This window comes from Sturnus vulgaris, chromosome 5, assembly GCF_052056855.1.
Source record: "Sturnus vulgaris isolate bStuVul1 chromosome 5, bStuVul1.hap1, whole genome shotgun sequence".
NCBI lineage: Eukaryota > Metazoa > Chordata > Aves > Passeriformes > Sturnidae > Sturnus > Sturnus vulgaris.
In genome coordinates this window covers 2,285,417-2,311,826 of record NC_142247.1, presented here as the reverse complement: position 1 = coordinate 2,311,826, position 26,410 = coordinate 2,285,417, and the positions used below count along the sequence as shown (strand labels likewise).

Sequence of the window (26,410 nt, the reverse complement as noted above, 5' to 3'; positions counted from 1 at the left end):
TCCTCCTCCTCGTCCCCTCCCCGCCGCAGACCCCAAATAAAAGGGGCGGGGGGCGGCAGGATGCGCCGCTCGGAGGGGAGGTCGCCGCCGGCCGCCTGATGCTGCCGCAATTCGCCATTGCCGGGCACGGCTCGGAGCCGAGCGCGGGGAGCCGGGGGGCAGAGCCGGGGGTCCCGGGGGCACAGGAGCAGCGGCCCCCCCTGCCCGGCCACCCCCGCAGGCCGGAGCCGCCGACATCCCCCATGCCCGACCGCCGCCGGAGGGGGGCCCCGGGGGCCCGCTCCTGTCTCCTCTGGCTCTTTGTGTTGCTGAAGGTAAGCGCCTTCAGGGCAAGGGAAGGGGAGGGGAGGGGTGCGGGCCCCTTCCCGCGGGCCTCGAGCATCCTCCTTTGTGTGCCTGAGTGCGGCCGGCGCCGCTTTGTGCTCCCGCGGGGAGCGCGGGGCAGCGCTGGGAAGGAGCCAGCCTTGTGCTCCGGGAGAGATGCTCTCCCTCTCTCGCCAGCCCTGCCCGCCGTGCCCGGGGAGAGATGCGCTCTCTGTCCCCTATATCCCTCCCAAAGTGCCGGGAGCCCTGCCCGCCGTGCCCTGGTCAGAGATGCGCTCTCTGTGTCCCCACATCCCTCCCAAAGTGCCGGGAGCCCTGCCCGCCGTGCCCTGGTCACAGATGCGCTCTCTGTGTCCCCATATCTCTCCCAAAGTGCAGCCAGCCTCTTCCGCCGTGCCCTAGTCAGAGATGCTCCCTGTGTCTCTCACACCCCTCCCAAAGTGCAGCCACCCTTGTCCACCCTGCCTTGGGGAGAGATGCGCTCACTGTGTGCCCCAAATCCCTTCCAAAGTGCAGCCAGCCCTGTCCACCCTGCCTTGGGGAGAGATGCGCTCTGTGTGTCCCCCACATCCCTCCCGAAGTGCCGGCACTGACCCCCGTGCTTTGCTCGCTCCAGAGCGGGCTTGGGGTCCCAGTTTTTGGGAGCGCTGCGCTGTCCTTCAGCACCGCCCGCTGCCTCCCCAAACCCTTCACCCCTGCCCGCAGCCGCTGCTGAAGGTGCTGCCAGCAAAGGGGCGGCTGCTGGATCCTCTTGGGTTTGTCGTGGCACAGCTGAACAGTTCCTTCCTGTTTCAGCCTCAGCCTGTCTCCTCGGCAGATTAATTTTTCAAAGTTCTGCTTCGTACCGCAAGCTTGGTTTCGCATGGCGTTCTTTATCTCCGTGCTTTAGCTCGTTTAATAGTTTCTTAAGTTTATTTAATATGCTTCGTGTAACTTCTAAAAGGAAATGTATGTAGTGCCCAGGTGAATTCTGCTGGCTGCAAATGTCATTGCCCTGAAGAGCAGAGCTCAGCACCACTAAATACTTTGTTGTATGTTTGCCAGTCACTGTTAAGCAGAGCTCTGCAACTAAGGACCTGACCTTTCAGAGCCTTATAGATGTAAATGTTCCATGGAAATCATCAGGACTCCCTGTGTGAGTAAGAGTTTGCAGGATCATGTCCTAGAACAGCAGTGGTGTCGCTTCTAAAATTGACATTGCATTGACAGAACTATTTAAAGGGAAGCTTTCACAGCATCTGTTCACATATAGTAGTCAACTGTCAGCTGTCTCATTTTCATAACTGCTGAAACATACATTTATGCAAGATAAAATGTTAATATACAGACAAAATTTTGTTCCATGGAATGTGGTAGTTTAAAAAGAAAAAAAAAATTAGGACAGTAAGTCTGGGTGTTATGGCCCAGTAGAAAGAGGTAGTTTCTAGTTTTTTCACAAACATAGAAGTGCACACAGTTTTAAGTAGCTGTTTTATCCCACAATCAGAGAAAGTACATTATGTCCTGGCTTAAAAAAAAAAAAAAAGGTGTTTATGTGCTGTATTTTGTTTTTTTACTAGCATTGCTGTGGTAAAGCAAGACAGAAAATAGGTAGCTTAAATCTGTATTAAATTAATAACAAATCTCAAGTATAAACCCGGGCCTGGGAGGACAAAGAAAGCTGATGAGCATTAGCAGAGTTTTGTAGTGTAAGAGAAGGTAAAGCTGCAGCTTCAGACAGAGGTGCCTCTGTACCTCCCTGTGTGACTGGATTATGACTCTGGCTGGATAGCAAGCCCAGTGTAATTATTTATCTTTGCATTGTTACTGGACACTACAATGAAAGAAATGAGACTTCAGGAGATAGTCTGGTTACAGGAGAGAAGCTGGGGAAGCAAGGACAGTGCTTGTTTCAGATCACCACAACAGGAGCCTGAAATTCACTGAATATTCTTCAAGATCTGTGTAATTTTTTTCAGTGACAAATAACTGAAAATAACTCATTTCAAAACAAGGCATTTCCCTAGCTGAGTGCTGTTTAGTTCTACCAACTTGTTGAAGCAATACTAAGATTAAGCAGACTCGATTTATTAAATTGTGCTTCACCTGGAAGCTAATCTCGTTGAGAAAGCAGTGGCATTGAACTGATGAATCTGAAGACAGGCAAAAGTGATGTCTGTTCTCAGTGCTAGCAGCCCAAATGTCACTTGCTAAGCTGAATCTGCTTGATGTGGCCTTGATGCCCATCTGGCAATTTGTAAAATCATCAGCAGACTTTGCAAAGTGGTAAAGCTGCTCAAAGCACATTTGCTCTTCTCTTGTCTTCCAATTGTCATTATTTCATGGTGTGAGATAATAGTGCAAACTTATTCCAGCTCCTGGTGCTCTCTGAGGCTGCTGGAAGGGCCAGAGGAGATCAAGCATGGAAATTATATTATTATACTATATCAAATTATCAATATTATATTGCCCACTGCATGCCATGTGCCTGACAGGGTTGCCCATGGGCTAGTAAGGTTGAGTTCCTTCTTTCACAGTGTGATGTGAATGCTTTCTGTGCTCCAGGGTAGGAGCATAGTGTTATTTTTGGAAACACAGAAATGTGATCTTGAGCCTTTAGCGTTCTCCTTCTTTAGCAGTTAAATGTGGTGGCTAATCGAGAACTGAGCAGAAGAAAGGCATTGTGTGTGAGCTCAGACACCAGGATGGATTCACAGTGCTTGTGAGAGGAGCAGGGCTGTGTGTTCTGCTTCAGAGAAGGCTCCAACCATGCTGCCGTAGGAATCTCTTAAAATATTGCCATTTTGCAGTGGGGCTGTGTTCTCTCTTAGTTTGTTTCATTTATAGAATGGCTGGAAGGCAGAGTCTTCAGCACCTTCCTCTGTAATCATCTCATTTTGGAGTGGCAAAGGCAGGGCTGAGCACAGCCCAGAGGAAAAGCTGCAGTTCAGCTAAATAACTAAGAATAAAGAGTAGACACATTCCCTCCTTCCAGGGGCTGATGTTAGGCTTCCCATCTTTTCTAACTGCAACCTAGCAACCTTCCCTTAGTCATGACTACCCTGAGCTTTGGCCAGCTGAAATTCTGCTCTGGATGATGTCCCTGATGTGTCAGATGCCCCATGCTGTTGGTAGCTTGCACCTGGGAAGTTTAAGGTTGCTTTGTATTATTTCTGGGGGAGAAGGTAGAGCTTTAATTAGAAGATAAAAGCGTCTTGAACAAGCCAAACCTGATGCTGGGACGTTGTTTACACAACGTCTGTTACACCTCCAAGATGTTCTGAGCAAGGCTCTCAGTAGGAAAATAATGAGAAAACTGATTGTCACAGTTCTTCCATGTCCAGGCCCAATAGCAGTGATGACACCCTTCAGGAAAATTTTCTGTAAGTAAAATAATGCATCTCTTATTTCCAGGAGGCTGAGGTCGTTGTGGATCAGTCTTATATATGCTCTTCATTTAAATCAGCAACACCATCTTTCTTTCTCTTAGCAAGGACAACTTTTTGTGTTCAGCAGGGTAGAATTTTGTGCAATACTACATCAGTTTTTGGAGTTTGGCATCATTGTGAAATGTCAATTCAGGTTTAAACAGACTAAGATATTCAAAGAGACTGAGGTTCTGTAAGACTTTACTCAACCTTACCCAACAAATGAAATATGTTTCTATTGGTGTAATTTTCAGAATATTTACATCTTTAGTTTATAATCTGAAGCAAAAGCCTTACCATTAGGGTATTGCCTTTTTCTGCAGGAAAAGCCCTTTTAACAGAGAGGCTGATTTCACAGCTGAGAGCCCCAGTGTGTCACTGCTGTTTCCTCCTGCTGGGAAAAGCAATGAAAAAGTATAATTTGAATTTTGTTATGGAGTCCTTTTGGCATCTCTTCTCTCTCCAAGAGATGGTGGCTGAAGGTGTTAATGAGGCAAGTTTTGTTTTCTTTCCTCATGTTCTACTAGTGTCAAAATAAGATAAAGAAAGACCCAAACCTACCTTGCCAGCTCATTTTTGTTTGCAAAACAAATGCAAGGGCTCCTCCTGATGGCACAGGCCCAGAGGTAAAAGTCTTTTCTTCCTACCAGCGTGTATGGGAGAGAAAAGCATCCTCCTAGGAAAAGCAAAGACTTTTCTTTTAAAAAAAGCTAATCACAAATAGTCACCCTTGGCTTAAAACTTCCACAAGTTGTGTTCTCTGTCATTTCTTTATTTCCATGGATAATATCTGGATCAGGGTGAGTCTGGAGGGCAAAGCCAAAGAAGAGGGTGCTTGTGCCAAGTCACGTTTACAGAACTGCAGCAGGCACTTGCAAAGGCCTCTCTGCCAGTGAAATGAGAACCTTCCATTACCCTCTGGCAGATCTCCCCGTGATGAAATGACAGTGGGCCAGTGAGAAAAGATCTCTCATGCCTGCAGGAGTTATGAGCCCCAGACTCAAAGTGCACAAAGGTCAGTAAGGCAATTTCTGGGTGGCATCACCTGGGTCAGAGGCTGCACTCGAGGGTGATCCCTCACCCAGGCTGAGCACACACTTACCTGTGGTGGTCCCGTGGAAATTCATTAAAGGGCTCTCAGGCAGTGCTGCCTGAACCTGAAAATCCACACTCATCTCTGCATTTCTGCTGTCACCACACAGAGCAATCCAGGCAGATCATGAAATGACCTTACAGAGCTTCAGAATGAATGCTAAACTGAACAGAGCCTTGTGTGAATCCATCTTGAGACTTATTTCACCAGACAGTCTCAGCTCTGGGGAAGGGAGCTTTTCTTCTTTCACTTAGGCATATGAGTCAGGACAGTAAATGTCAAAAAATAAACCTTTGAAAGCAGGTCTATTTGCTCAAGAACTTAAAAGACTCATAGCTAACTTTGATTCTCAGTGTTTTTTTAAATTATTTGCCTTTTTCATTGGAGAAGTATGCATTGTCATCACTCTTATCTTCTAGGAAATTAGTGATTCTTTTTTTGTTACTCAACGTTTTAAAGATTCTGTCCTTGAGACAAAACTGAATAGGTTGCAACGTGGAGAAAAAATAAAACTTTAATAAATATTAAGAATATTCTGAAATTAAAATCTTTACACAGACTCGAGTACCTATGAGTGCACTAATAAAAATTAAGAGACTCATTTATTAGATGTTTTGCACATGAAAGTTGTAATTTTTTTTTTTCTTATTAAATTTCTATCGATGTAGAGTTGAAAAGGGGAAAATTCTTTGAGACAAATGTGGCAGCATATGCTAGCTGCCACAGATGGAGTGTAACAGATGAATAGAGAATGGGAAATACTCGAAACAGAAAGGTTACCTTGCTTTTCATAGCACTCTGCAATCCTGAACGAATGGCAGCCAGTGAAGGGAGCAACTCCTAAGGAAGGAGTTTGCCATCTTTGGAGCAAGCCAAACATGATGCATTCCATTTCTGGAACCCCCTCATTCTCGTGCTGGGAAATTATGGTGCCTTTTAGAGGGAGTTCCAGAAATAAAATGATATGCATGGTGTCTGGCTTGCCATAAATACAGCACTTTGCATCAGGGCTGTGCTGGAATGAGTGTGGCAAGCTCTGCAGTTTCCCTTCTTGCTGAATGCATGAATTTAGGGAAGAAATGCTTTACAGTGAGAGTGGGTGATGGGGAAGTGGGTGACAGAGCTGACAGTAACAGGGAAGAGATTTGACAGGAGAAGTTTTGAGCTTTAAGGATGCTGGTCCTGAGGTGGTAGCACGGACATGAGAAGAGAATGTGTGGGATATTTGAAGAGAAAACATAATATTGGGGATGGCAAAATGTGAGCATGGCATTTCAGCACAAGCACTGAGCACTTCAGAGGAGCTGAAGGGAGATAACTGAAGTAAACAACTCTGAGCTATTATTCTATGCCAGCCCAGAGATTTAACAGGAGGTAGATATGAACCTCTTGGGGGATAAAAATCCTAAACTCCTTTCTATGTTCTCTGTAAAAGCAGATAAGGTTAATTACAATCTACACAGTTGTGATTTTGAAGTGATTTGGCCTCAGAGCTTTTCTCGGTTGTTAAGGTAAGGAATTTCTTGTCTTGTCAGAAGGGCTTGAACAGCTGTAGCTCCTTTTTGTGCTCTAAACCTGCAGCTCCTCAGCTCACTTGTGTTGATTTCCAGCTATAGCACATGAAGGCCAGGACTTTGGGGTAAGAGAGGTGGCTCCCAATCATTAATTTATCAATCTGATCAGCGACTCCATCGAGTTTAAGGGCTCTCAATAATTTCCTTTGAACATCCCCTAGAATCAGCCATGGTGGGGCTGCTCTTCAGTGCTGAGAGGAGCCCCCAGTCCCAACTGTCTCCTTCCCTTTGTGTAATCTGCTTTTTTTTTGTCTTTTATCTGCACCACAGCTATTCTGGATCATTTCCTATTTGTTCATATGGAAGTCATTTGAACATGGGAAATCTCCACTCCTCATTGATCTATTAAACGAGAAGGAATGGTTTCATTCTGCTTACAAACAGCAAAGGAATATTAAATTTGAGCAAGGGAAAAAAAAAGCCAACAAAACACTGGAAAAACCCACTCACACCCAAAACCCCAACATCTATTAAATGTGGTGAAGAACAGTAGAGAGAACTGGGGACTAAAAAAAAAAAAAAAACAACAAAAAACACATGGAAAGAATGCTAATTAATGTTTTCCTAAAGTACTGCAAGGGAGATTTAAGGAAAAAAATAACATTTTCCAAGAGCAATGAAATGAATTTATTTATTATTTGCTCTGCACTGCTGTGCCTAGCTTTGTTCTATATGCAAAATACCTGCAGACTCTGCCTGGAGTCTGGAAGATAGACACATCAAAATAAGGATGCTCTAGATAACTTAGAAATTATTATCATATATGCCAGTTGCTAGTATTCTCCAAGGGCTGGTTTACCTTCCAAACAGAAGTCACAATTGTTTCCCCCAGGAGATGAGCAGAGGGGTTTTTTGTTGTTGTTTTTATTTTATTTTATTTTATTTTAAATTCAGTATTGATTCCTACAGGATGCTGTTCTTCAGGGTTTCTGGACATTTACAGCAGTTTAAAACATCAAAAATAATTAATAATCAATGTGACTTTAATCCCTTCAAAGAGAATCCATTAACCTGCAAAAAAAATGCTCTAGCTCACAATAGTTTCATGAAAGTGACTGTAAGCAGGGAAAGAGATGAAAGAGAGAAACATCACTCAGAAATTTTCCTTTTTCAAAGAGGACTTGCATTTGAAACAGAGAACATAGCTAATATTTTATTGTAGTCAACTTACTGTAAATTAGGAGGTTTGGGGTTTTTTTTAAATATTTTTCTTTCTCTAACTTGCCTGCCTAATCTTGTACTGGTATTTTCTTGAGTCATCAGTGTCTGCTTCTGAGGAAAATGTGATGATGTCACAAAATCAATATCAGAGGATCCTATACTGTAATCCCTTTTCAGGGAAGTCCATTAAATCAATTGCTCTCATTCTGTGAGTAATGACTATGGAATGAGGCCCTCTAATTTTGCTGTGTGAAGGAATAAGCAGATGGGATGGGATTTTACATCATTAACTAGCAGTTATTAAATACAACAAGAAAAATTATGGTGTTTTCTGAAAGAGAAATGAATACATAGCAAATATCTATGTGTATATCTAAGTGTAGATAAATATTGAATATCTAAGTAGTGAATACCTAAGTGTATTTCAAGATGATCTCTGCTATAAAATCACTTCTCAGTTGCATTGCAAAATAACATGTTAAACCAAAAAGGCTTTTTTATTTTGAAACCTTTTAAAAACTTACTCAGGACTCCATGGGCTTTGAAGCCCCATCAGGTTTCCTTTAGCAACATTGGGGGAAATCATGCAAACTACAGAATGGCAGCACCATTTCACTGAAATTGAGATAATCTGGGAATAGAGACAGTAACTTTGCCGCCTCACCTGTTGTTTATGTACAGCACCAATAGCTGGAATCAGAACTGATGGGTTCCCAATCATTCTTAGGAGCTATCAGAGACTCTCCTGTGTTTCTGGGAATGGCTCCAAAGTGTCCAAGTGAAGCCAGTGGATGTTTTTATCTTGGTTTAAATGGGCTTTGGAGCGAGCTGCAGTGGGCAGACCTGCAGTGTCAGCTGGGGGATGCTGTGCAGCACAGGCTGGAGACCACAGGATGGTTTGGTTTTTGGAAACTGAGAGTCTGACAGCTTAAAGAAACTCCCCATCAGGTAAATCCTGAGCAACCTTCTTGTTTAGCTTTGTTGGCAAGAGTTGGGGTGCTGTAATCCACAGCTGAAGCCAGAGTCAGGAGAAACTGGAGTGCTTCTGCTCCGGGGTGCTTTTCTCCAGACACAGCCATCAATCTCCTCTTTCTCTCCCTCTGTTTGCTTCTGGGCTGCTAAGAGTTTATATTTAATTATATACTTAATAAGTGTTCAGATTTAAGCACATTTCAACCTAGAGCTCCTGTTGCTGGCATTGCAGCATTAACATGGATATATGGATGTATGGAAACCAAATTCTGCATCAACATCAGATACTTGTATCTGGAGCTGAAAAATCTGGCTGGTCCCTGCTTCTTTAATTATGATACCAAAACCCAGTGACCATCTGAGAATTTCAGATCATAAACTCTCACCTGCTCAGCTCAGGTGCAATTGGAGCACAGCTATTATTTCCTAGACACTTCCACCTTTGCAGCTAACTAGAGACCAGCAGGCTGCCACAGGTGTGATAATACAGATGGAAATAACAGCTCAAGATATACCTATTTGAAATGCAGAAATGAAGCAAAATTTGAGCATTAATTTCAGATCAGTGTCTGGAATAATTCTTCTCTAATGGGCAATTGCACAGCCTGTGATTCCAAGTTACATATTGAGTAGGAGAGCTGCTCTTGCTTGGAGGAACTCATGGTGAAATCAAACCCTTTGAATTCTTTCCTTTAAGAAAAGTGGGTGTGTACATTCTTAGATGTAATGCAGAGTAATTGTAGAGATTAACTGAGCACTGTCTGTTCCTACATGGACATATTTCTGTTTAAAACTTAAGGATTAGAGGGCTGCATTGTCAAAAGGAATTGACAATAGCAGTAAATAAATGAGTTTTGGCCCTTTGACTATAGTGCTTCACAACAGCTTTAAATGGGATCTATATAATTATTTACTCCATATTCTAAATATTCTTTAAAAAGATGATATTTAGGTTTTAGTGGTTTTTAAAAAATATTTGGTCATCAATGAACTGAACTCTGCAGGATAATTTTTGCAAAGTATTGTGGCAGCCAAATGCCATGTTCCATGTCACCCTGACTGGTGGGATGGAGAGGAGAATCAGGAAAAAAAAAAAAAAAAAAAAAGAGTGGGTTGAGATAAGAAAAGTTGATGTATAGGCACTGAAGTCTGAGCAATGAGTCACAGCCTAACTATCAGACTCCAGCTTTTCCTGTAGGCATGAGTGCACAAGGTGATGGACAGCCCAAGTCAGGAGATCAGGAAGTGTCCAGGTGGAGGAAGCAAATTCTGGAATGTGTGTTGTGTGAGTGTTCAGACTGGAGCAGAGCCACAATCCCTTCCCCGTGGCCTCACCAGGACTGCTGTGACCAGAACAGTTGCAGGTGACATTACTTCAAGCACAAATAAAACACGTTTGTGGACATTATGAGGTTAGGAGATAAAATGGAAAAGAAGCAGGAGCATTTTGGGATGTGCCAGAGCATATCTAGGCAGCTTTGACTGATCCAGTTATGTACCAGGTTATTTTTGCATCCCTACTGCATTTAATCAGATGTGACCTGTTTGGAGATTGGCTTTTAGCAATGATACCTTGAAATGATTGCATGGGATCAGCTGCTTGTTGTCAATCTGTACTGTGACTAAAACTCATCACCTGATCAGAGCATTTCCATTTTTACCTGAAACTTTTTTTTTTATTTCTTTCCCCTCTCCCTGGAGGGAGGGATTTATTTCCATGACGAGTGCTGGTTATGTGATTATGGCATTATGAGAGCTACAGGTATCACCTGCTCATCCTTCTGGCTGCATTTCTCTGACAGTGAGGCTGGTGTTCCTCACTCCACTGCAGAGCTGGAAGGGTGCAGAGGGGAACTGGGGGTGTTAGGAAAGCAGGAGATGCAGGATTGACCCCTGGCTGTCATCAGAGGGGCAAAGAATGGGGTGTGGAGGAGGGAGGGCTCTGTGCAGCTCAGGGACACGAGGGACACGTTAGGGCTGTGCACTAATTCAGGCTGGAAGCTGTGGACACTCACTTGAGAGAGCTGGCCTGGAAAATCTTCCAGGCTGGAGCTTCTCAGCTCCATTCCCAGGCTGATAAACTGGTCCAGCTGAAGGCCAGAATTCCTCCCAGGATGATAACTCAGTCAAAATAGAGAAAAAATTAACAACAAAGATAGAACACCTGTTTTCGTGCATAACCAAGCCTGAGAAAAGAGTGTCTTCTCTCTAAACCAATCATCTTTATTCTACCCTTAAAGCTGCAAGTCGTTCTACTTTAAGCACAAATAAAACTTGTGTCTTTCCCACCATGAAAAACAACCACGTAGCCGTGTGTCTCATTTCCGCCGCATCTAAAGGGTTAATGCCCCTTTGCGGGGCTGCAGGAAGGGATGTCTGGAGAGCATCTGCTCAGGATGAGGCCGAGTGGCTCAGGGCTGTGTCAGGATGACAGACACTTAAGTGCTCTTAAAGATCATGGATTGCAAAAAAAAAAAAAAAAAAAAAAAAAATATAAAAAAAGTATGAAACTTTTATTAACCTGACTGTTCTGTTACAGCCACAAGCTTTATGCTGAACTCTGCTTGTTTTCTTGCATTTATCAGTGCCTTGAAGCTTGAGCTTTAAATATTGTATCAAGGATAAAATTCTTAGATCTGCCAGTGTTAGAATGTACCTTAATTATCACTTAAACTTTCTGCAGAGTCAGGCAGGTGTCTGCCACCACTGCACATTCACTTTACTGGTTCAGAATTCTCAAGGAGGTTTTCTGATTTCTTTTTTCCCTTTTTTCTTTTCCCCTCCATTTTTTTCCATCCTCTTCTGAGTTGCACTTCTGGGAGGAGAACTGTCACTTCAAATATTTTACAAGCTTATGTCTTAGGCATGCAGGAAACCATTAAAACCTCACCAAGGGGATACTTGGGAGCAATATTAATTAAAAGTTCTTGGTGCAGGACTGGCCTCTGTCCTGGCTTAGTCCTCACTGTACCCAGTTACCAACATTTTTATAATCAAGGTGGTGAAATACATGTTCAGGGGAATATGTGGAATCTTTTCTGAAAATTTCTTTTATCCTTTTTGTCTTGATAACCAAAGCTCTGCTCCTAAAAATCGATAGAAGGTTCCAGGGACTCAATGCACTTAATGAGCTCCAAAGGAACAGTTTGGGCAGTGATTACAGCTCCTCTGCATTCTACCAGGATTTTATTCCTAATGATTTATAATGCTGGAGGGGAGGATGAGTTCAGGAATTCTTTTATTTTGTTTGTTTGTTTTTTATTCACAGATTTTTGCCTTAAAGTTATGTTAGCTCATACTTTAAAATGTTTACTTGTCCATGCTAGAATACAGATCTCTGGTAGAGGATACAGATTAAAAAAAAACCCCAAACTTCCCTCTTCTCCCTTTCCCAGCCCAAAATAAAACAAACAAAAAAACCCCCAAACCCCAACAAAACCCCACAAAAACCTAAGGAAAAACCTTCCCCAAGTTTAAAGAGTCCCTGAGATGGTTGTTGTGCTATGGCCCTTGTATCTGCCAGTCCTCTTCCCTGAATCTTGATTTACAAGCAATGTCACCTTTAAAAAGCCTTATTCTTATATATTTATAAAGTCAGATCTTCCAGTGAATAACACCAAAGACTACCTTACAGTTCACAAAGTTATTTAAAAAAAAATCTCTTAATTTCACCTGTTAGAGCAACAAAGTGATGCTTTTCCCCTGGAGACCCTAGAAGGCCAAATTTAATTTATTTTGGAAAGAAAGAGTTTTCTGCAGAATGTGTTTGCCAATTGTGAACTAAAAGGTGTCAGCAGAGAGTGTGAGGATATCTTGGAGAGCAGAGCTTACACAGGAGCAGGTGAGCTTATAGAGAAAAAAGAAAAACCTCTGGACTATAATTATAGCTAGAGTTACAGTTGTTATATTATTTATATTTATACTTTATACTTTATACTTTATACTTTATACTTTATACTTTATATTTATACTTTATACTTATACTTTATATTTATATTTATATTTATATTATTTATCAGAAAAGAAATTAATAGATGGGATTTTGAGATGTCCTGCATCCCATCAGCTGTGCTCAGGCTGGGGTTTCAAGAAGTTTGGTCCTCTACTCTCAATTCCTTTTCAAAGCCAGGCTTAGCTATGCTGAGCTCTGGCCTCCCCTGCCCAGGGAGGGTGGTGTGAAGGAGGAGACCTCGAGGTTTCCCCCACGCCCTGCTGTGCCCAGCAGAGATCAGGGCTCGTGGAAAAGGCTCCAAGCTGGATCAGCTCTGCTGCATGATTTAAATACATGGTTTCAGTTGGTATTAATGATTTGGAAGGTTTATAGATTATTAACACAGGAATTTCCTGACAGCTGCGTGTCATGTGGATACAGGAGCTTCACACACACTTCTGCTTTTCCCCAGCATGTCGGGGTTTTTTTCTGGTCTTTTGCAAGTTTAAAGAACAAAGCCCGGAGGTGCCAGAGATGCCTGGGGTGGATCCTTTCTGTTTGGGTCCAGAGCACTCCACCCTTCAGTAGAGAGTGAGGGGTGGCTGGGAATTGCAGGATGTGTGAGGTTCCTCCGGGTGCCTCTGGGGCTCCCACACTGTCAGGCTTATTCTCCTTTTGTGTAAAAAGCCAAGCAAGTAATAGTTGCTATAAAGTTATTTACTGCAGAAGCACATCAGTCTCAAAAACAAAAACAAAGCAAAGCAATGGCATAAAAGCAGTGGCAAAGCTGCAGTGGCAAAATGCAATGGCATAAAGCCCCAGCTCTCCCTGATCCATGTTCTTTTATAGAAACTTTCCAACCAGCTGAGACACAAACTCAGAGCACTGCTCCTTAACCTATTACAATTCTGGTTTCTTAGCACACCAGGCTGTGTATAAACTACATACATGGCCTGTCTTGTTCTAACTGAAAAATGTCAGCAATATTCTGAACTCTAACTCTGTTATGTCTGAAGCCAGGTTCTTGGAGCCTCTAAGGAAACACCAGCATGTTTTTCAACCTTCACTAGAACATGCACGACTTCTCAGGCATCTAAGACCTTTTACTCACTAAAAGCACTTAAAACTTATTCCATTTACTTACTTACTTATTCACTCCATCTATTCACTTACTCATTCCATTCAAAGACTTTAATTCAATCCCTGCACTGTGATTTCTCTCTGAAGAAATCAGAGACACTCCTGACTGCCTGACTCCACCAGGAAGCCCAGTGTGAATTCTTGCAGTGACGATGGAATGCCTTTCTGCAGGAGGAGCAGTGTGTGAGAGGGAGCAGATGGAGTGCAGAGATCCTGCACCCAGCCATGCATGTGCTGTGCTAACACAGGGCAAGAGGAGTGGCCCCTTCTGGCCCCTGACAAACCCATCCCTGTGCTGTCACAAATGGCTGTGAAATGGGAGCACTGTGATTTTTTTTCTCTGCAGAAATGCTCCAGTCACGTTTATCTCTCTTCCTCTTTGCACACTGGCATATTCTTTCTGTGTGCCTATTTATCCAAAGTCTTCACTTGGAGTGTTGGACTAAAGGTCATATCAATTTTTTTTCCCTCTTTCTCTCCTTTTTTTTTTTTCCCCCTCTCTAGTCCCTCTGTTTCTAAAGATGTCAAGCTAAATAACTGATGATTTCTTCTGATGCCAGAAGGCCTTCATAATATGCATATGAGGGTTTAGTGTATTTTTTCTTTTTCTGCATCTCAGTGCTCTCAATTTGTATTCAGAACCATCCTCTTACCATGAGCTCCTATGCCCAGAGCTGAGGATTATGTTCTTATCCAACATATGTACACAGCCTGAAATGCTAAATCTCAGCTATTAGAGGAACAGAAAGATGTTATGGTTAAAGGAACTGTGTCAAAGCAGCCAGTCAGATCAATCTATAAATCATTCTGTTTGAGAGGCAAGAGAAAGATACACTTTGAATGTCTGTGTCCCCTGACCAGTACTAATTCATAAATTTAAATATTGCTACTCTGACTGTGAGGGAAGCAAAATGGGTTTTCATTTAAAATAATAAACAAATATGGGGTTTCATTTAAAATAATCAAGCCCAGTTTTGTGACAGCAATGGAGGAGTCTCTGTGGCTGGTGTTTTATGCAGAAAGGGCCAGATTTTGGTAACCTGTAGCATGGGGACCTGCTGATGGCCCTGTTCCATCCTATCCCTGCTGCAGCAGCTCAGGTGGGAGGAAAGGAGAGGGCAGAATGACTGACCTGGCTTTGTAGCTGCACCCATTTGTGCATCCATGGATAAACCCTAGGCCAGTCTGGTTTCCAGTGTGTGAAACTGTCCTTGAGGGAGAGAGGAGGAACACCTCTGAGGCAGCATCTCGTTGGAGAGTTGAAAGAAATTTCTAGGCAAGTGAAAAGATTCATCTTTTCCTCTTTTTTTCCCTCAGGACTTAAATACTTGATGATTTTTTTTTTTCAATGGGTAGTGTGTGGATGTTTTGTTTATTAATCCCATGCAAAAAATACTGTAGAGGTTGGATATTCAGAAGGTTTTAAAAGCAAAATAATAGTTTGCATTGACTGACAGACATTATTTTTATACTTTTTGCTATGCTAGAGAAGCCTGAGAAGCTTCCCAGCAAATATTTATATTCTCCAGAAAGAGCACTTCAGTCCTAAGCTTTCAGCCCTCTCTAAAGAAAAAAGGAGGCAGGGACAGTCAGTCAAGGAAAATTCAACAAGTAGCAACCATTTGAATTTACCTGCAAACAGTTGCAATTTTCTGAGATCTGTATTTTTCTGAGAATAAAATGCCACCCTGTTTTTCACATTTATCCTCTGCCGTGTTTGTCCCCTCGCTATTGTTTCCTTGGCCTCTTTCCTCTCCAGCCCACTCCTTCCCTTTCTGCTCCACTTGCCATCCCTGAACCTCCTCCATCTGCACTTAACCCTGTGAGTGCACCCAGCCTCTCCTCACCCACGCTCTGCAACCTCATTTCTCCCGTATTTTGCTTTTCAGCTTCCGTGTGAAGCCGTATTTCTCCAGTAAACACGTTGGGATTGCAGCAATGAAAGCCAAGGCTCCTCTGCACGCACCATTTGCAGTCATTTAGCTCCACACTTAACTTCCAGAGGAATGCTAAATAGTCACAAAAAGACTGTGATTACGCGAAAAGACTATTTTAGTGAAGATAGATGTTATTCAAATAGAGATCATATTTCTCCGGCAAAAAAAGGGCCAATTACTGAGCTTTGTCACCTACACTGTGAATTCCAATGAATTTCATTTACAGCAGAGTTGTTACAGTGGTATTACCAAAATTAACTAAACCCAGCACCCGCCCCTGTGGCTTTCAGCTATGCTGGGTTCCAGAACCCTGTCCTGGTTACAGAATTGGCAGGGGTGAGGTTGGAAAAAAACTCTGGATGTCCAACACCCTGACTATAGCTCTAATACATTCTATTTTACTACTGTAAAATATAAATAGATCTATTAATGACCCTCCCCAATTAAAAATTGTTACTTCCTTATGAATATGTGGTCAATTGTCTTGATAATATCGTGCTATAATCTTAGAAGACAGGGAGATCCAAGCCTTTGTGAAGACCTTAAAATTGATTTTTATTCTTCCCCCCTCCCACTTCCTTCACCTTTTCACGTGAAACATTTAATGCAAGTTTGTTTGGGTATTTTTGTCTGTCTGAGTTATATATGTTTCTTCCATTTATCATACACTAAGCTTTCTGGTAGATAAATTGGTCCTGCTCTACACCAGGACAGGTTGATGGCCCATAAAATAGATTTTCTAGGACTATTGCTGTGGTTATGAGATTTATACCAAGGCCTTCCCTAAGTTCTAAACTCACCATTACTAACAATTGTGGGGCTCCCACATGACACAGAGGAATTTAATCTCATTATTAGCAAGCTGGGATGCTTTCCCTGGAAGGTAAATGACCTTGCTTGTGAATATCACTGTTTATAAAGTTCTTACAGTCACTCTGCCTGTTTGTGAAAGCAAATTTCTCAATTTCTGGATGTCTGATAGCCAGAGCAGGTTGGTGTTGCAGGAATAAGCAGATGGGGCTCAATTTCTTCATGCAGAAAAAGCCAATCTTTAATGTTACAGCCCATTTTCATACAGTTTTCAAGACTTCGTGTATAACTTTAATTGGTTTATAACTTTCTTGCTATTCAGTTCATTGGTTAGTAAATGGCATTTTACACGTCCTTTAAATGTTTCTATTCCTAGATAGTTTACATATTTTGTTCACTGATTCCCATGGGACAGATTTCTTGTTTTTCACAGGTGCAAATTGTTCTCTTCCAGAATAGCTTGTTGTGCTAACTGCTTTCATTCCTGTGATTTTTTCACATGGGAAGTTACAAGCTAACTGTTGGCTTATCTAGAGTAGCAGGGCCCAAATCATATTTGATAAGGCCTTTCTTTTATAATATTTCTACCTGTTTAAAACTGCTTGTAGGAGCTACTAAGCCACAGGGCCAACGTGCTGAGGGTGCTGAAATCGCTGTGCTCGTGCAGAATAACTCAGAGCTAAGAGAAAAGTGTTGCCTTTTTGCTTCTGAAAGTGTCAGGAAGAACTGCAAATGCTTCCAGAGACATCTGCCTGTGTGTTTCTATACAAACCCAGCAGCTTGGTCTCCTTCATGTCACACTGACATCAGCAGGGGTGGAGCAGCAAGGCAGGAGCCTGGAAATTAGTGAGGAAAGGATGCTGGGACTGCTGCTTTCCTGTCCTGTGACACCTTTCCTGGATCATCTTTGTTAGTGGGGGACAAGGACAGTAAAGAATGGCCAAAATTTTGATGAAGACCAGATCACTTTTAACCGTGGGAGTTCAGTTGCCTTCTGGCCACCTCTAGATGTGTCATGAAGTAAGGCTGTATTCAGCTGTCACTTGAAATAGGGTCAGGAACTGAAGTACATCCAAAGTATTTCCCATTATTAAGCAGATGATGGGACCTGAAATGGAAGCCTGGAAAAGAAATTACCTGAAATTTGTTTTGGTAAATTGCAGGTGGTCATTTTTAGGTTTTTACTTCAATAAAGACAGAGAGGAGCTTTGTTGAAGTGGAAGCATCTCTGCAGATGAGCATGGGACAAAGGATAACTAAATCCTGGCCCCTAAAGAAGCTGAGGGGTAGAGTATCTGCACTGGTGTTCACATACTTGCTCTATCTCATTTCCAAAGGAAAATGAAAATTAACGATGCAGTCTTTTATAATTTAATGATTCCGTATCTGTGTTTAATTGCAGTTTGTAAGCCTGCAGGTTGTAAACCTGTCATGATTATGCAATGAATATTCTGAGTTTATTTTCTGTTTTGTTGTGGATTTTTAATTAAAGATTAACATGTCCTTTGCAGACAGCTTACAGCTGGGTGTCCTGCTGCCCATGACACAGCTAATGCACTTGCAGGAAAGGGAATAAGATCCAGGAGAGCAAATTGCTGCCTGTTCTGATCACAGGAATGAGCAATTTATTTACTAAATACAGACTAAATTTCAGTCATAAGTGCATTAACATTGGTATTACATCATCAGCATTGCCCTTCTGTGCTTAGTAAAACTAAGGAAAGTTCACCTTTCAAATTGTATTCAGATTTATAATTGAGCACTTTGAGTGATGGGTTCATCTAATGCAAGCAAAAGGAAGTGATTTACAATGTCTGTCAGGAGAACATTGTTATGTGAGGAGAGATTAACAATCATAATTTCAGACTCAACAGTATTTAGAATTCTGAATTGTCTGTTTTAATGCAAATGCTCTGTCTTAATTAGGTGAAGTAACCCTTCCTTGCTTGGCTAGTCCCCTGAATTAGTGACCAGCCTAACACCCTCAGCATAAAGCTTTTGCATTGTTTATTCTGATCATGCAACGTGAAAGAAAAAAAAAGAATAAACTGCTCTCTTACATATGGAGCCCAAGAGGCACGCCTACACGTCTGAACTCCTCTGGATTCATTTCCAGTTTTTTTATTTTAAGAGGAAACTGATAGGCATCCGTGGGCTCCGATCAGACTTTGCCTGGCTGAGCAGCTTCCTCAGCGTGCTCTGTGGAATTTCTGCCCTGCAGAAGGGGCGTCCGTGCAGAGCTAAGCCCAGCAGCATCGCTGGGACCCAGAGCAGCGCTGGCACAATGAACAGGACACTCGGGGAGGGAGGGAGGGACATCTGGGTGCCCTGTGCTGGCAGCAGGGACTCACCAGCCCTTTGGGTGGGTCTGCAGTGTATAAACTGCTTTTAACGTGTCAGCTCAGCCCCCAGCAGCAGCAGAGCTGCGGGGCTGTCACAGCGGGCTGGGTTTGCAGCCTGTGCTGGTGTGTGCACGGCTCCGGAGGGCACAGGACCGAGCTCCCTGCACCTGAAATCCTGCTAAACTGAGCGGGAACACTAGCACGGGGGCAGAGGAACAGAACCAGGTGTGCAGCAGAACCAGGTGTGGAACAGCAGAGCCAGGTGTGGAGCAGCAGAACCAGGCTGTGGAACAGAACCTGGCTGTGGAGCAGCAGAACCAGGTGTGGAAAAGCAGAACCAGGTGTGGAGCAGCAGAACCAGGTGTGGAGCAGCAGAACCAGGAAGGCTTGGCTGGCAGTGGAGTGCAGCTGCATTTCCAGCAGGAGTGCCTGGGAGTGATGGATGAGCAGCACCAGGTGCTCCCCTCCCAGAAGGACAAACTGCTTTTGGGGCTTGGCCATTGCTGCTGTGTCTGGGGTGAGATTTACCCCCAGCTCCCAGGGAAATGATGGGCACAGCCATCATGAGCTGTGTTTGGCTGTGTACCCCTGCAGTGGGTCACACAGCCCGCATGCTCCATATGGAGGTGATAACTGAGCTGTGATATCTTACCCTCCACACTCGGTCATCTCCATCCAGACAACAAGATTCCAGCTTGCTCAGACCAAGTGCCCAAAATTTGAAGAGTTTCAGCTGAGGATGAAAGAAATCCAGGGAGGAAATTGCAGGTTTTCTGGCTGCAGCCAGCTCCCATGCCCAGGAGTCTCTTCCTTCATGGCTTGGGCTGTCCTGTGATGGTTTTTCTTGGCTGTGTCACAGCACACGTAAAGGGATTTGGAGACAACAGATACCAAACAAAATGTAGCATTGAAAATTACCTGGCATCCTTGAATATTAAGATTCAAAGGGAATTTCATTTAGAAGTTGTTTTTAAATTATAGGGGAAAGTGAGGAGTAAAGTCTTTCTAGCAGTGCATGGCAAGATCCTTTGTGGAGTTTTGTGCTTCAAAAATTTATCATGTTTTGAGAACTGACTACTTTAAACTTCCACAGATATTACAAGCAGTATTTCTAATAATTATTACATATCACAGTGAAACCTGCTTGGCCTCTGGTTCCACTATAATTTTGAAACTCCCTTTAGGATCTTTGGATGCTATAAGTGAAGTTCATATATCTTAACCTTTTGGGCTGTGTACAATTTTATGGTGCAAAAATGAGAGGAATTTCAGTATCTCTTGCTCATGAAAGCTTCTGGGTAATTTCAGCAGTTTTGAATGAAGTAATTCAGTTTTCAAAGCTCTGAGATTTAGAAGATCATTAATGGGAGGTGAATATTAAAGCATCAATCCTATGTTTTAAGTCCAGAATTGATTTCAGCTGCCATCACAGAGTTAGGATTTCACTCTGAAGAGTCTTAGTGATGAAACCAGGCTGACACCTAGTCAGTTCTCTTCCCCTTTGTCATGGAACAGGCTAAAAGGAAGCATGGATGAAATCAAGAAATATCCATGAGAGACCTTCCACTTGTTGTTTTGGGATAGAGTTTGGCTTTTAGGGCACACACAGAGCCATGTGATTATTCAGCTCTGACTACAGGAAATATCACCTGTGTTGGATCCTCAGTGTCAGACACATTCATAAGGCTTGGAGTACATTCCATAATTACCTAATAAGGTGATTTATCCCACCAGCCTCCAGCCTTTGGGTCTCCTGAGACTACAGAGGTTTACAAATTGTTTGTGTTGGTTATTGGATTTCTGTCTGTAGGCTCCTACTTGTTGTGTTAACCTCCAGATTAGGTAGCAAAGAAAATTTTATTAATTTTGGCCAGCACGTGGTTATATATCTTGGAAATCTTTTGATTTGTGTTATCCAATCCATGAAAAGTGCTGCAGGAAGTGGCACACAGATGTAAAGCTGAAGGAGAAACAACAGCATTGTTTCCTTTTACATTTAATTGCTTATTAAAAATGATTTGAACTCATTCGAGATTCGTTTGCAAAACACCTTCTCCACAAGCTGAAATATTAACACCAGAAGTAAAATCAGCCTTAAAGTGCTTTCTTTTTCATTGATGCTTCTTACAGTACACAGTGAACCCACTTTGTTTCACTTTGTAGACTTTGCTGGGATTTATTTAGTAATTTGGATACCTTTACTTGATTCTGATGGTCTAACACAATGTTGTGGTTGTTCTTTTAAACGGAACAGAAAGGTGAGGTTTTGGAGATTTATTTGGTTATTTGAATCTATTTTTTATTCTTTTGGGTTTTTTCCTTTTTTGTCATGTTTATGCTGCGTTCTTTAAATGTAATATCCCTAAAATATTTGTGTTCACATCAGGCTCCATAATATTTTTCCTATTCTCTTTGTTATTGTTGCCAATGTTTTACAAAAAAACCCCAAACTGGTATGCACCTTTGAAAGGCTGAAATTTGTCTTTGAAGTGCAGTGTGATATGGACTTGACAGCTCTTTGAAACAAGCAAGGCTGGAGATGTGGTTTGCAGAAATCCTCCTGGATGCAACCCAGTTCTGGTGCCTGAGATTCAGAGAAGTGGGTCAGCAGATTGTGCTGGTGGATGGGATGTGTGGTTAGGATTGTTTTGCTTGCTTTGGGTTTTGAGGGAAGCTCAGATTTGTGTTTCTTCTCTCGCTTTTTGTCACAGGCAATTTTATAATCTAGATTTTTGGTTCAGGTGTCCTCTTCCTTTTCAAATCAGGATAACACATTGCTTTTATTTCAAGTTACTGTATGTATTTCTATGTTTCATGACATAGTGTAAGACATATATAAAATAGCATGAGTAGGGAAAAAAGCTTACATATTGATAATTAGGCATACATCAAAACCCATAAGCTGTGGAATTTCTTAAAGTGAATCTGAATCTTAAAGTGAAGCTGAATCTTATGGTAATATGATTTTAAACAAATATTTCTTGAATAAACTGGGTGGCTAGGAGTGGTTTTTCTCTCTTTGCAAAACTGCATACTACCAGCAGTACATAACAGTTAATACCAGTGTGAATATTTCTGTTTTAGCTGCCAATCTCCCCCTGCTTTACACAGAGGTGTAAGTAGCTTTACACAGAGGTGTAAGTAGCTTTTCTGGCTGGGTTTATGGGAGGGAGTTTGCTGTAGCACACACCTCACAGATGGTTGTGATTTCTAGAGCCATCACTCAACTGAGCCTGATCATAATTTAGCCCATGGGAATCCTTGTCACTTATGTTGCTCTTCCCTTTTTTAACATAAAAAAGAAAATAAAATTTAAAAAAATCAAGAAGTGGGTAACCAACACCAAAGTCTCTTTCCTGTGGAAAAGCAGAATTTCCCTCCTGCATGATGCCCTTACCCCAGACCATCATGTGCAGACCCAGCTTTAAATTTGGTTTATTTGAACCAGTGAAAGCTGGGCTTTTCCTCAGCAGGGAAAGTGGGTGAAACCCCTTCCTGTGCCCTTCTCACGGTGCCTCTGCTGGGGCTGCTCTGCTCCTGCATCCCTTGGTTTTTTAGGGCTGAGCCTCCCAGCCAGGCTTTATCCACTGCCACAGGAAGGCAGCAACATTTGCTCTCTAGTGCCCTTGGGGCTGAATTAAGCAGGAACCTATAAAAGAGGCTGCATATCCCTTTCCACTGCCTTGAAGCCATTTATTCCTATTAGCAGAACTTTTTTGGCATCACCTTGTTTTGACTCGCTGAGATCATTATCAAAATGGGGGCGAAATCAATTCAGAAAAGAATATGCAAAGGAAATAAAAATATGCTAATCCCAGGGAATTACTTTTTCATGGCTCGACTAAAAGCAGCTTCTTTCTCTTCCTTTCTCTGCCTTTCTGCTTTTTATTTCACTTTTATGGCTGCAATTTGAAGTCTTAGGCCCTCATTTTTGCTGAGCACGAGAACAGCTTACACGTTTCACTGGCACATGCAGAGGTTTTAGTGTGACTATATCTTCACCTTGTCAGAGGGCTATTAAGAGGCTTGTGACAGATGTTCTGGATCTACCAGAAGGAAATTTTAAGCAGGGTGCAAGTGAACATGACATGGATATTGTAACTGGTTTGTGCCTGGTTTATACCCCTTCTTTTTTTCTCCTTTTTTTTTTTTTTTCCTTTCTTTTTTCCTACTTCACCTTAAAGTTCTTTCCTCTCTTTCTTCAGAAGTCCGAAAATGTTTATAGTTAGCTGGGCAACTTAATGTTTAATCTCCTGATTTCCACCAGATGTACGTGCTGGGGTTTGTAAATACAAGCAACCAGTAACACATTCTGAATTGAAAAAAAATTAAGCAAAATCAAGGACATACCTCAGATTGTAATCTGAATAATTTATGGGAGTCCTATGAGATCTCAGAGTAGATAACTGGAGTTTCATGACTTTTAAGATGCATTTAGAACACTTTATTGCTTTGTGGAGCACCAAAATTTGATTTTGGCTTCAGAAGAGGCATCTGTGATTCCTGTTTTACAAAACCCAAGCCCCATTACTGTGAGGGATCCTACTGTAAGTCAGTGCCAAATTAAATTCATCCCCCTTGTGTTTTCGTGTTGAGTGGGTGAGAGCAAACATTTCAGCACCTTGGAATTCTTCTCCTTACTTACCATTTAATGCTCTTATCAGACAAACTGTAAATAAGAGTGTAATTAATTATCTCTACTTACATGACAAGTTGCATAGAAGTTCCATCCCCCTGGGAGTTTATTATTTACCTGATAGTGAGGGGAAATTACTGCTGGGTTATCTGGAGACTACCTGGAAGATGAACATGAGTTTTGTGTTCAGTTATTTGTACATCCTTCCCCACCTGAGAGCCAGATTTCACTTAGGACCCCCACAAAAAACGGAATAATTTAGGAGACACCAGCTCTTCTAATTGCAGCTGACTCATTTTCACTTGCCTGAAAGAATCAACATATGGCAAATTCTTTATTCCTAACTAAATTTTCTGCATAAGGAAGCTGCCAAATTGTTAATTCTGGAGGCAAAATCGCAGTGCCTATCTACACTAAAGATGTCACTGAAAGCAGAGCCAGCTCCACGTGCTGCAATTCTTTCCCAGAGGCACTTTCTAGGGGTGAATCTGTATTTTGTGTCCATGCTAAAATCTTCTGCTTCTTCTTGCTGTAACCACTGCAGTGCTCTCAGGGTCAAAGAGAGCATTATGTTGCTGCATGGGTCATTCATGGTGTATATAAGAAAAGAATAAGTAAATCTATTTTTCTTTTTTCAACAGTAGTAGAACTGCAGTCTTATGTTTTCAGTTCTCTGGTTTTGGCCTCTCTCTCTTCTTTCTGATGTCTTTAAAAAAAAAAATATTAGGCAGAAAATTTAAGTTTTGCTAAGTGTGAAAAGTCCTCCAAAATGTGAGACAGGAGAAGTGTGAAGACATTTGCAGAAGAGGAAAGGAGGGAAGGGTCTAATTAACCTTTCACTTTGTCATTTCCATGCTTTTGCCTTGAAATTTTTATGCACCTTCCAAATTTCAAAGCAAAGGTGTAATGCATGGATAGATACAAAAATATCTCTCCCCTCCCTGCCCCAAGTGTAATTTGGGGGGGCGGGAAATCTTAATTTAAAGTGAATTTCTCCTGCAATAATCTAAATTAGAAAGGATTATATAGACACCATAGAAACCTTAATTAGAAACCTCATTAATGACTACTGTAACATTAACAAATGCTTCAGTGTCAGATAAGTAAACCTTTGCACAAAACTTTTCCCAAGTGCTGTTGATGGCAGCATTAGCATTGACCTCACAAGAGGTGAGACTGTGGTTTTCAGTATGCAATCAATGTAATTCAAGGTTGTGTGACATAATGATTTTTTTCTTATCTTCCTCCAGCAATTCTGTCTGTTTTGTAATTACCTACTGCTCCTCCAGGCACTGGGAACAAGATCGTACTTTTAATAGATGTGGAGAGATTTGGGGCTTTTCTTTAGCAGAATACAGAAAGACACTTAACATGGGAATAGGACAGCATGATCTGAAAACACTCCTTTTTTAGAAATTGAGTTCCCAGTTAAATCTCTTAAAGTGTTTCCATTTTCTTCAATTGGGCTTCACTTAAAAAAAGAAATCTTGGAAAGAGTAAGACTGGCTCCTGTGTGGAATTAACAGTTTGGGCTCCATCTGTAAAGGAAGGAGATTCATTGACCACCTTTCTGATACCAAATGTTGGAGATGGTCTCTGAGACTGAAAGATGGTTATTGTGCATCCCTCCAACAACTTCCATCCACTTCTGCTCTTCCTGATTATCCATAATTTACAGCACAAGCGTGGCTTGGTGCAACTGGCTCTCTCAGGACCAACTGATGTGCTGAAGGCACCTTCTCCACCCCAGCATTATCAGAATTTTAGCTCTTTGTCTTCACATAAATTGAATATTCACATAAGTGTACAGAACCAATTTTCTGTGGTCTTCTGTCTGGAGAAATTTTTCCTGGTTGATTGTACTACTAATAGTACTACAGTACTATTGCAAATATTAGCTATTCCAAAGGAAAAAAAAAAAAGCAAAATGGAGCAAATGTAGAAATCTGAATGATGCTTGAAAGGGGAGAGGTAAATGAAGTAGAAGAAAAGCTTTACAGATTAGAAATAAGCTAAAGAAAAGCAGCTTAATTCAGTAACCAATTGCCCAAAGCCAATTTTAACCATGAAGAGGTTCCTCATTTTAGCTTAGAATAAAATTGGGGGGGAAAAAAAAAAACTGAAACAAACCCAAAAATGAAATGGTGAGCAGAGAGCTGTGAGACAGCAGCAAACCAACACATTTGCACACCACTGGGTAGCAGGAATCAGCCAGAATAGCATTTCTTATTTTCCTGCGTGCCAGGGCACAATCCTGACTACAGCTTTTCAGGTTTGGGGGCAATTGGTCCTCAAACCTCATTGCAATTCAATTGCAGGCAGCTGTCTAATTTCCTCCTCTGCAAATCTCATTTTCTATGAAGGACAAAGTCAGAGAGGGCCAAAAGCAACATCCCCGAGGTAACAGCTCTGTGTTCCTGCATGCTGAGCTCTCTGCTCAGGAGTTCACCCCGAGAGAAACTGTGCTTTAAACCAACAGGGATGGAACAAGGGCCTTTATTGTTATTTAAGGATGTGATTTTAATAGTAGTTCCACAAAATGCAATTTTGGAGGAGAGAAAGTGATGCTTTACACAGGAAAGGGAAAGCTGCTGAATGGAAATGCAAAATTCCCATCAGCCCTTTGGCTGTGAAAGGACATCTTAGAAGCTTCAAAGTTCTCTGTTATTGTGTGCAAATTTGCATAAATCTCTCATCCCAGAAATGAAAATACCAAATGCCTCAAGCCACGAAATACTCAGTGTATTTCTGATTTCACTGTGACAAAGAAAGTGTTGGAAATCTCATGGAGATGAGTGCTCCCCAGGGACTCCACTCTGATTTCCTTTAGAAGTTGGCACAGCAAAGGTGTAAAATGGCTTCAGATGAAATGATTCATGAAGTAATTAAAAAAACAAAAAACCAAAAACCCAGCCTGGTGAATGAGGTATCATCAAACCATAGTCGTGTGATGTTGATGAGAATTTCATCAATATTCAGGAGCAAATTTTATGTCTTGCATTTTTCTGGGGTTAGCTCATGGGCTCCTTGACCTTCACTCTCATAATTCAGGGACTCAGTACTCCTTTTCTCTTTACATTGCA

The 26,410-nt window shown here is 42.0% G+C and overlaps 1 protein-coding gene across 2 annotated transcripts in view; it reads left to right on the top strand.

The window, feature by feature from the left end:
• Positions 1-83: 83 nt before the first annotated feature.
• PTPRO (protein tyrosine phosphatase receptor type O) overlaps positions 84-26,410 on the top strand; it is a 142,460-nt gene continuing 116,133 nt past the window's right edge. The window contains exon 1 of one of the 2 annotated variants that reach the window (XM_014870063.2): positions 84-314. In XM_014870063.2, coding sequence (XP_014725549.2) covers positions 99-314 — 216 coding nt within the window. In that variant the 5' untranslated portion in view covers positions 84-98. The remainder of the gene's footprint in view (positions 315-26,410) is intronic. The other variant, XM_088164532.1, reaches the window with a different exon arrangement.